This window comes from Medicago truncatula, chromosome 1 (genome assembly GCF_003473485.1).
Source record: "Medicago truncatula cultivar Jemalong A17 chromosome 1, MtrunA17r5.0-ANR, whole genome shotgun sequence".
NCBI classification, from domain to species: Eukaryota; Viridiplantae; Streptophyta; class Magnoliopsida; order Fabales; family Fabaceae; genus Medicago; species Medicago truncatula.
In genome coordinates this window covers 41,171,229-41,183,156 of record NC_053042.1, presented here as the reverse complement: position 1 = coordinate 41,183,156, position 11,928 = coordinate 41,171,229, and the positions used below count along the sequence as shown (strand labels likewise).

The 11,928-nt window shown below is 31.9% G+C and overlaps 1 protein-coding gene across 4 annotated transcripts; it reads right to left on the bottom strand.

The window, feature by feature from the left end:
* Window positions 1-1,380: 1,380 nt before the first annotated feature.
* Window positions 1,381-9,050, bottom strand: LOC112421350 (uncharacterized). Of its 4 annotated transcripts, none has more exons than XM_039829523.1 (12): window positions 8,885-9,050; window positions 8,341-8,483; window positions 7,386-7,415; window positions 6,571-7,258; window positions 6,335-6,419; window positions 5,215-5,302; window positions 4,711-4,895; window positions 3,805-3,937; window positions 2,920-3,056; window positions 2,704-2,778; window positions 2,011-2,097; window positions 1,381-1,766 (listed from the first exon to the last, which is right to left on the bottom strand). In XM_039829523.1, exons 2-12 carry the CDS (start codon window positions 8,471-8,473, stop codon window positions 1,716-1,718), a joined length of 1,692 nt encoding a protein of 563 aa, XP_039685457.1. In that variant the 5' UTR covers window positions 8,474-8,483; window positions 8,885-9,050; the 3' UTR covers window positions 1,381-1,715. The 4 variants fall into 4 exon arrangements, with proteins under 4 accessions (XP_039685457.1, XP_024638604.1, XP_024638606.1 ...); XM_024782836.2 differs by having other exon boundaries at window positions 8,341-8,475; window positions 8,885-9,048; XM_024782838.2 differs by lacking the exon at window positions 8,885-9,050 and adding an exon at window positions 8,624-8,745 and having other exon boundaries at window positions 8,341-8,475.
* Window positions 9,051-11,928: the final 2,878 nt, after the last annotated feature.

Below are 11,928 nucleotides of genomic sequence, written 5' to 3'. Positions count from 1 at the left end.
ATTTATGAAAAAAGAAACAATTTTCATAGGTTCATTGTATTTTACAATCTCTGATCTCATAAGAAAAAAAAGGAGAAATGTACAATCTTAATTTAGGATTCCACTTATCACTTAAAATAATTGAGCTTCTCTTTCTCACTTTTTATCCAAATAAACAAACAGACAAAAAATGAGAAAAGAGAATTCTTTCATCAAAACAAACAACATAACAAATTTAATTAATTGTTATATTTCTCAACTCTTTCTCTCTTCTACTTTCTTCTCACAACGAGACATCAATGATCCAAACCATAGGTTGACACTGAAAACCATTTCACCTTAACATGGCCGTTAACCATGCCCATATGTACATTAACACATACATGATACAGACATACAATCTATTGGTTAAAATGTCGGTAAGACGAACAATAGAAAAAGGATATGATCTTAGAAAATAAAATTCCAAATAAATTTACAATCCTTATATACATGTCCTGCACGAAAAATTAGACATGCAAAATATACCAAGCTTTTGAAGCAACACAAATGAAAATCAATAGAAAACCATGAACCGATGATGAACTAAGTTTTCATCACAACCCTATACTATATTATGTGCAAGATAAAATGGACACATTATACATCCCACACATTAAGCTAGGTGACGATCTTCTTGCATGCGATTTTGAAACGGTGATATCCTTTTTGGAGGGAAGACTTGAGCTTACCTTGAGCTGCATAAAGCCTGTATGTGGCCACCCTACGTTTTCTCTTCGAATCCTTATCATTCCACCACAACGATTGGGGAAACGGATTGCTTACGATCCCTACACGATTTCGCGGAGGAGAAGGTTCATAATTAGAATAACAAGAAGTAGAGGTATTGTCCCTGCTCCTTGCTACACGTATTTCCTTCTCGTGTAAGGTCCGCGCACGCCCATGTTGATTATACAAACTTGCAGCTCCATATAAAGATCGTGGTTGCCGGTGTCTAACAACTTCCATATATTCGATTTGATTTGATACTCAGTTTCTCAAATCTTAAATCTTTGATATCTGGTTATATATGCCTCTCTTTTCTCTCCCTTTATCTTCCTTTCAATGTTATTTCAGTTAGATAGAGAGAAAGTATGAGAGAGCATTGAAAGATGAAACTAAAGGATTATGTAACGCCTGCAACTATATTTTATATGCATTTTTACTTATTATTTTTGGCAAAGAGGGAAGGAGAAGTTAGAGGTGATTGATGGAAATTGTCATCCGTTGCTACAATAAGAGTGGGAGAATGTCTGAATTTAGCAAAGCTCGTCATTCTCATTAACATTTTACAGTAATGTTTATTTTGGGATTCAATCTATCCGTAATAGCAGCTATAAATATAGCATGTCCAAATTGCCATATTTTAAATAGTAGACATTTTGTCATTAAAAACAGGCATTATGAGAAATAGAAAAAGAGTATTCAATGAAATCTGATGGACGGAAAATATTTACATTTCAGCAATAGATTATTGTTTTTCTATTTGAAAGCTTCCATCATACACGTAAATCAATTCAAATAATTACATGTCAGTTGAGGATCTATTCTTCCTGGTCTCAATCACGGCTTTCAATTTGGGACCTTTGTCGGCCCTCAAAATCAGTTTTGAAGTAAACTTTCAGAGTTTTATGTCATCCTATACTTTCGAACACGTGTAGTTCTAAGGAACGTAGGGTGGGAAAAGAAGCTCTCCTTCAAGTTTTGGTACGTTTCTTCGACTTCTTAGTGGTTTCTGTGTGGGATTCCTGGATGGTAGTTTAAACAGTAAAAATAATTGAGTAATTAAGCATACCAAATGAGGATATTCTAATGCATGGTAAAAGTAAATGTTCACCAAGGATTTAATATTAATCCCAGCAAAAAATGATGAAACTACTAAAAACAAACATAAAAGAAAGCAACAAAATTCAGAGAAATAGAATTTGCAATAATGAAATAGTGGTGGCTGGCTGATTATTTGACTAGGAGTGTAAGAGTATTGTTACTCACGATGCAAGACTTCCACTCATCTCCTTGATCAGGAAGTTGGCGGAATATGTGAACAAGTACAACAGCATCCAGGGCAGCATATTCAAGCTGTAAATATAGAACCGTGTTAGATTATTGAATGAGATGGTTCAAATGGATTGTATTATAAATATACTGAAAAGCTCCTTTACAATATAAGGAAGTTAAATGAATTTACAGTGTAAACCTTTTACACTTGACATTAGTATTCAATCGTCTTTTATCATGTAGATATTTGTATAAGTATTTCAGAAAATAATACTAAAACGTGGTATCGAAGTGGAACAAAATAAGATGTCTATGTAAAATTTTGTTATTGTGCATAATTATTAAACAAAAAAAAAACTCGGCTTAGTATCACACTTGGTTAATACGAATGTTAATACTCTCTTCATGATATCAATGAATGTTTAATACGACCTCAACTACTTAGTGCTTAAGAATGGAAGAATAAACTCCAAAAATTTACGACAAAGAAGATCCATTCCTCGCCCCCCACCCCCAATATATAGATCAATGAAACAATGAATATGAATTGAAAGATGCAGAAACTAGGATTTTTACAGACAGAAACCTAAAGGCCCCAAAGCAAATGTTGAAATAGTATTGTCAGAGAAGTTTTATGAAGACAGAATTTTTAATAGCAAACAAAAAAAAAAAAAGAGGATAAATTACTTGATTTGGAGTTAAAGGCCGTTGCTCCCAATCGCTGTTTCGTCTTGTCTTGTTTAAACCAGCACCCAGTATTTTCTGATTTACCAATAAACACACGAATTTTGTCAAAATATGATAACACAGAAAAACGAGAGCTTTGATCATCACCCATCCACAAATATCAGATCAACAGAAACTGAGATATGAAATACTAAATGTAATTCATAGATATAGTACCTCTGCAAGCTTAGCCAAACCACCCCGAGGATCTTTAAAAACTTTCTGGATGTCTAGCAACCTTTTATACTTCTTGAAACATTCCAGCTCTTCATATGAATGAGCAAGTTGCTTTATATCACACTGGAAATTATACCCTGAAATACATGCCATAGAACAGCAATGGTTACTAATGTTTTTTGTGACCCAGAATATACTTCCAACGTATATGTGAGAGACTAAGTTCTCACGTCATGTCAAATGGTTACCAATACCCTGAAAATAAAACCAAGGATTAACTCAGGATTATATGTTTAAGGGACTCAAATCCTGTCTGCTTAGACCAATACATATGCTTAAGGGATACGGGTTTGATACTGTCTGATACATGCCTAGCGGTTATTAATTCAGACTTAAAAAGTTACAAAACAACACCAAGTGCTTTGTCTGTATTAGCAAGGGTTGGTTGTAATAATGTGTACTGATAGGGTAACTGCTGATGCAGTTACTGAACACAAAACAAGTGGTTCAGAGCAGTAGGACAGTTATTCAGTATGCAGTTGCAAGCAGTTTATTTCTAAGTATTATAAATAAGACCATAATTAGACTTAAGAATTAGGAAGGCAGAGATGCATTGTTAGCACTCTGAAGGAGAATTGCCTTGGGATTACAGAGGGATTGATCTTCTGTGATATTTTCTATATATTCAATACTAAAATTTCTTCTTTTTTAATTCCGGGTTCCTATCACAGACGGTACAAGATACATGTTATCGAATCCCATCAAAAATAGCATTCTTATTCAGGTAAATATAGTCATCCCTCAAAAGTTAGGTTGATACATTGTTCACCAAAAGTATTTTTAGCTGGTATATCCATGAGACTGATGAATTTAAAATTTTCATACCAAGTTTTAGAATTCCAGGTGACAGCAAAATGCGGGTCAGACAGCTGTCCAGTCTTTCAGGCACCTCTCTGTGTAACTTTATCAGATCAAGTATGAAGGCCTTCTTTTCAGAAGCAATTTGCATGATAGAAACCTGAAACATGTAAATGTGAGGAGAAAAGGAATAACAGGAGAATCAAGAGTTCAGTTTTTCATTAGAAACATGTCATAGCTCGAAAGGCTAAAACCCAGACATAAATTCATACAATTTAATTAAGCAGAAAAGAAATCCAAAGCCCATATACTACAAGAATGAAAAATATCGGTGTCCAAGATGAATACCAGTATGTTTTTGATACTTTCCGATACGTACCCATAAAATATTCTATTATTCTTTTATTTTGAAAGTTTGTTAAATCCAATTCTCTCTTAGATATGGATTCTAGGCTAAGGATAGGACTATCACCTCTCTCCCCCATTATCACAACTTTGTTGGTTCTCCTTGGTGGGGAGGAAGAAAGAAGGATCAAGAACAAAGCTCTGGCTAACATTTTTAGGTTGTGCGGAATTTTGATATGTTTTTGTTACCAAGATAATTGTGCGCACACATGTGAGTAACTTTGATAAGTGTGTGTGCATTTAAGTTTATACATGGAAACATGTGCGTACACATGTGAGTATGGATGTGTTATGCATGTGTACATGCAAGATTGTGTGTGTGTGTGTGTGTGTAGTGCTGCACAGTGCACACACACGTGCTAGTGTGTGTCTTTGTGTGTGAGTATTTATGTGTCTTTAACATATATAGACTGTTTCCTATCTTAATTCTTTTAGAAATTGGTATCCCCGTCGTACTCATATTGAATTATGTATCAAGGCTTTTTAGATGAAGAAGCATTTTTCTATTAAAAAGATTGATTTAATTACCTTGTTTGGCTTGCTCCCTTTTACATAATTAGGCTTCCACTCACAATCAAGACCTATGACTTTAGCATCCTCAATCTGACATGTTGCATCAAGCAAACCTTCAACATCGTCAACCCAAATAATGTCTTCCACCATAAGTTCCTCAAGATGTAAATAATTTCCTTGAGGGATACTTGTTTCAAGCACTACATGACAAAAGCCGTACTGTGATCATCATCTGAGAATGAAGTTACAGAGAACAGACACACTACATAACAATTAAGTAGACAAACCAAATGGTAGCAACATCAATCCATGCAAGCTGCTAAAAGTGCAATATTAAACAAGAGTATATCCTTCAAGATACAGGAGCAAAAAAAAGAAAAATGACCGAAGAGAAACATAGCTTTTGAGGCAAAAAACGAATGAACAACCAACAAACTTAATGAAACAAAGTATGTGTTCATTAGACTATAATCTTTTCTTTCTTTATGAATTTTTGTTGGTCAATAGAAACTGCCTTACCTTTAATATCCAAAAATCTGTCCAGGGAGTACCGTTCACACAGCTCATCAACTTTTTCCATGTAACCAGCTTCCATGGCCAAATAAACCTTGAACATATAAAATTATTAGATCATAGCATACATATTTTAAAATTTCACCATGGCTATCAGGGCTAAGAATCTGACAAGAAAAAATTAATAATTACTGCTCCGGAAAATCAGCAAAAAATTATTAACTTAATTGAATGTTCTACTATGGATAATGCACAAGTTTTGCTCAGATGTAATCTCCTAATTTTTTTTTGTTATTGTTAGAATATATAAGATATCTAATTTATTTATTGTTATTGTTAGAACATATAAGATATCTCATAAGCTAGTTTCTTATTGAAGAGTGTCACAACGTTAGTTTTCATATTATGATTTGTTTCAAAATTAGGAGCCTTCTATCCCAATAAATAGTTAGTGCTTAAACTTTTTGTATTATCAAATCACCAATGATAATCATATTTTACTTGTATTCTTTCTATTCTCTCTTTATTAAAAACCCATAACTTCAGCATGGTTTCAAAGTAGTATATCATCTTCCGTGGCCAGTCCAACACTACTTTGTTGCCATGTTCCAGACTGTTTGGGATTATACAACCTAATATTAGCATCCCCTAAGCAATTCAAAGTGTACCAAGTGCATAAGTGTAAAGTTAGAGGTTGATAAGAAACAACCTCCTAGGATGCACTGGAATCTGACACAGCCCATATCACCCACTGAATATGAAGAAAATAGTAGTAACACATGCGGATGAAATGTTTGTTCTGGTTTTGATATAGAATAAATAGACAGATTAAAAACTAAAAATTTAGCAAGGATTAAATTTTGGCTAAACTAGAGGGGAAGAACAAGATGTTAAGTGTCATTTATAAACAACAAAATAAAGAAATCAAAATGCCAGATCATGTGAGCACTAATAAAATGGTAGTAGTGTTCACTACAAACTGTAAAGGACATGGTTAAAAAAAAAAGTTGTTCTATTTCATACAGTCTCGAAGGGAAACATACACCTATGCAACACAGGATGCACATTATAACATTGTAATGCAGTCATTACAAAAAAAAAAAAAAAAATAAATAAAGCTACCAACCAAATATTCCATAAGCTGTCTGTCATTGTTTATTCTAGCCTCTGCAACGTCCCAACATCCCTTTTCTGCTAAGCTCTTTAGTGAGCTGCAAAATCAATCAGGTAATCTTATAAATAAGAAATAAAAAATGAATAGGTGAGGTGTAGTCAGATTTAAGATGCTGTGATCAAAATCAAACGGCACTAGGAAAAAATGAGAGAAAAAAATTCTGAATGTTAAAAGTATGAATCAATCACCTTTCTTTACACCTCTTGTACACATCTGGAAAATCCTGCTTTAGATTATTTTTCTTTATAATCTGGTAGGCATCATTTAGCATGTTTCTCTGAACGAACTCCTCAATAAGTATGGACAACATAGGCTTCCCCATAAATGTTGCCCATTTCTCTGCAGCTTTAAATTGATTACTCTTTATCATATCAAGTAGAAAAGATTGGCCATAGTGGGAAATTGAGAAATGCTCCATTAAAGTGACAGCTATCGTGTACAACTGCGATTTCACCAATTCAAAAGTATACTGCTCAATCAGTTCTTGTGCCTTGCCACAACTTAAATAATCTTTTTCTTTATTTTGGCACAGGGCTTTCTCAACATTTGGTAGTTTTACATCAAAAGTCTCCAGTATTTTCATGACTATCATTTCGTCATGCTTGATCTGGCCCCTAATAATATTAACGAGTAGATAGGCAGCCGAGTTTTTTATATCCAAGGAGTCTTCTGTAATGGTTGGTTTTGACCTTTTCAGGAAGCGGCGAAAAGAAGATATAACCAAATGAGTAAATCCTTGACTTTGATTGTCAAACACAGGAGACACATACAGGCACTGAACAATAAAAGTTGCTGGTCCAGGTTTTGGATCATTATGGAGCACAAGACATAGTTGTTCCTGAAGAGCTCGGAATTTGACCGTCGCCTTACAATTCCCTATACAATGGAAAAGAGAGTAAGAAACAGGATGACATATAAGTACCACATGAATCTGATGAACAACCAACAATTTCAACCGCAACAAAGAATTCTGCTGAATGTCTTTATTGAAAAAGTAGCTTACCTAAGTTTATTAAAAACTCCTTCATTAGAGCTGGAAAAAAATTAAGTTATAAAGAATTTTCAATTTCAAACTTCAGATAATCATTTCCTGCTGTTTTGCCGATCAATATCACTTTCAGAAAGCTTTTGGACCCTAAGAAGTGATTATTGATTTTAGAATCACTTTTTCAAACTGAAAGAAAACAGCGAAGAAGTGGGTAACGGCAAATTAAAGAGGATATAGCACTTGTAACATCCAGTATTTTGATCCAGGATATTACTTAGATTATTTACTTTTTTAAGGAAATTTGACTATATTTCTTGTAATCGCATTTTTTTCTGAAGAAGTGAATATCTTTAAGTGATATCTTGGATCAAAATTCGAGATGTCACAAACAGCATTAAGATAATGTATTTCTAAACAATGAAATGTTGACCCAAGAAAATCTAGCTTTAGGACAATATATGAATAATAATAATAATAATAATAATAAGTGCTTCAATCCTCCATTCAATCCACTATATAAGCTTTCAAAGTAAGCAATGATCAATCAATCATTGATTATAAGAGCACTTGAGATGAGCCTCCATAATTAGTATTAGATGTCATAGGTACAACATAACGAACATAGAGAAACACAAACCAAGTGTTTCAAAGACATTAAAGACCGATGTTTGTCTGTCTGTCTGTCTGTCTGATTGGAAGATATCGACTTGAAGAAAAACTATGAAGCACAAATACTCCTCCAATCAGGCGTGTCCGAGGGTCAGACACCGACATACACCAACACATATGATTACATTGAATTACGTCCTTTTTTAAATTATTATCAGTGTTGACGTGTATGTGTTCTTGTCCGACTCTGTGCTTCATAGAATAAAAATAAATTTTGAGAATAATTTAGTTGAGACATTTCAACAAACAATTAGTACTCAACATCTTATCATATTGCAAATTAAAGAGAAGAAATTCATACCATGATAATAACATTCTTTCAGCATAAACATAAACACCACAGGAGAGACGTTTGATAAATCGTAAAAGGTATGTTTGCATAACGTCCATCTCGCTTTGTCATCTACCTCTGCAACATTCTCCTCCAAACCCATCTCTGCAAAAAAAAAAAAAAAAAACTTTAATCAGAACACTAATACAATAGTTAGCAGTTGAAATTTTAAAATTCAGTTAAGAACAGTTTCATAATTCCATTAACTTAAAATATTAAAAATTAATAGTACTTTTGAATAGAATGTTCTTACACTTTTTGATCTGAATTTGAAACGATAAACTCAGTGGTTTTTACTTTTGAGAAAAACAATACTACCTTATATTTCACCTTTTTAGAGATAGGTTCAAAAAAGAGTTTGAAAATCTACATGTATATAAATAAAGAAAAGAAGAAAAAAGTACGATTCTTCGGTTACTTTTTCCCTTTTCTCTTTTTTGAATAAGACAGGAAAACAGAGAGTTGAGTTTGTTTGAGGAAATAAAAATGGGAGAAAAAATAAACAGAAACTTACTTGTCAACAATTCTTCTGATGACTTTTGAAGCTGAAGCAATTAGAATGGAAAATCTGTGAAGTGTAGGGTTTATCTGTCTTCTCTGATATGAATATGAATATGAATTTTGTGCGTGATACTTGCCTTGTTAACGAAATGGCACACGTAATATATATGTATATGCGTCACTGTCGGCGTCAAAATTTGATTATGAGTTTTACGAAAAAAATATTTTTGATCATCATTTTCGCATGCTTCAAGAGGCAAGTGGAAATGAAATAAATAGTGTACAAAACAATGTTTTGTCGCGGACAAACAAATTATTATTATTGTTTGATTGTGCAACAACGCTAATTATCGAGTCTAAATGGAATGGAAGGTTTGTAGACTTTTTTTGTTATTCTAATTATATTTTTAAACAAATTTTTATCACAATAATTTTATATTGTTAGTGTTATTAAAAAAATACTGTTTTATTATATTTGTTATATTATTGTTGTCATTGAAAAATGTAAATATGATTTATTAAGTTTGTTACATTTAAAAAGATTTTACAAATGTAATTTACATATTTGAAAAGATTTTACATATTATTTATATATTTAAGAGTCATAAATATATAAATAATATCATTTGTAATTTACACATAAAATATAATTGATAATCTAGCGCAATAAAAATAGCAAAAATACTGATACATGAGTACACGCCTTTTTGCTAGTATTTGTAAAGATTTTACATTATTGCATTCTTATTACTACTAAGTTTAAATCTAAAACTTTGTTCCCATCCAAATATTCTTAAGAAAACTTTTAATTAAATATCAACTAAATCAAATTTCATTGATGTGTAACTCGAAAGAATTGAGCAAACAATCCATATAACTACAAGAAAGAAAAAACAAAAAGAAAAGACAGAAAAATAAATGAAAGACATATGAAAAAGAAATCAAATTTAGCATGCAAAGATGATCGTAAAAATTATTAAAATACGAAAGATATTAAAAAAAGACAAATATTAATTTGCATCTTCAAGGACAAATGTTAAGGAACTCATTATAAAAATATATGTATCAAAAATCGTGTATTTAACTTCTTAAAAGTTAAATGTTATGTTTTTTAATGTAAAATTACTTCTTTAGATTCCTTAACATGTATCTAAAGAACACAAGGTAACACCACCCTAAAAAAATGACAGGAAAGATATTACTAATGTTTTGTGAAAATCTCAACTTAATTGAGAGCCAATTTTTATTTTGTCAAGTTAAGAGCCGACTTAAAAGTAGAGTCTATGTTTTTCTTTTTTCGAAAAATAAAGCTAAGACCATCAAAACTTTCATTTTTTTTTTGTTTTTGTTTTTGTCAAAAAAATCCTCGTTTTAGACTTACAAACAAAAATTTATTTTTTATTTAAAAAAATTTTAAAAAAATATATCAAAATTTATTTCAAACTTCATTTAAGGATCATGTTAACTTGTGCTTTAAAGACACATGTTAAGCAACCTAAAAGTAAAAACATTATCTTATATTTTATGCATTCAATTAATCAAAAATCAAGGAATTAAATTCAAATATATTAATTACAACAAATTATTTTCACTTTTGACTCATTAACATTTTTCTATTTTGAAGATTATTTGACCAACTTTATCTCAGTATTATTCCGCGTCTTTTCGTAAATGCCAATGATATTTTTGAGAGAGAGCTGCGGGAGGAGGCTGGGGGGACATTGAAGTGGCGGCCATGGGATGACTGCACGACACGTGACCAAGTATATACCGTTATCATAAGGGTCGAAAATTATACTGCTTGGACATATGTATGTTTTCGGTCTTATCCATCTACACAATGTTGTTTTTTTGTTTTTAACAATCTACACAATGTTTTTTTTTTCTTTAGGGAAATGTTGTTTTGTTTGTTTTGTCTTTTAGGGCATTTTGATCCATTATGAGGAGTGTTGTTTTTTCTAACCGTAGTCTAACATTTATTTTTCAGAAAGGTTAATGACGGTCTTTAAGCATTGTTTAGTAATTACCTCAAAAGGAAAATATTGTTTGGTAAATAGTAAGTTTTAGTTAAAGTTTATATAATTAATATATTGAAAATTGGAGTTTTGAATTTTTTTAATGATTATTTTTGTATTAGAAATTTTTAAAGAGTATTTTTAGGATACTCGTCAATGACACACTTATTTATTTTACTAAATAAAATTAGTATAGGTCTCTTGACCAAAAAAAAATATTAGTATAGATTTCGTCACTTATTTAAGATATATATATATATATATATATATATATATATATATATTAAAGTAATCTGGGGCACGAGTTAAGCATGCTAAAAAGGAAATTATATAGTAGTTAATGCATTGAAATTATGTAATTAATTTATAAAAAGTCAAAGACAGTTTTCTTTTATGCTAATAATTTCTTTTTTTGGTATGCTTAACAAATGCTCTGGGAGTAGCAGTTAGCATGACCATATTTTAAATGTAAGATTAACCCTGATTTTTCTTAATTAGTCTAACATTTATTTTTCTACTAAACAAAATTAGTGTAGGTATGTCCCATGAGTCCTAGCTCGAATGACAAAAATGCCGAAATTGTTAGGCTGGACGTCATGATCCGAGTTCGAACCTCGGAACCTCCACTTTGTGTGTGTGAGTTTGTGTTGACTTTGTCATCTCGTCTATCAACAAAAAAAAATAGTGAAGGTCCCATCACTTACAAAACAAGGTATCTTCATTCTTCTCAAAACATTATTCAAAGATTACTTGATGGTATCGTTCTGGTTGAGCGTCTCCCAATCTCGTTTCTGGCATTTTATGGCCCTTGGGCAAAACGTGAGAAAAAAATAAACCCCTTACATAACATCATTTTTTTTATAAACGACGAATTAGACTCACATTAGTTACGGCAATTGACATCCCAGCTATGCTGACACTCCACGTCACCACAATATAACATTTAAAAAAAAACTTGGACCATAATACGATGTTTTTGCATCCCAACTATGCTAACGCCTCAAAACACCGCGTGTCAGATGCACCCCTTGCTATATAATAT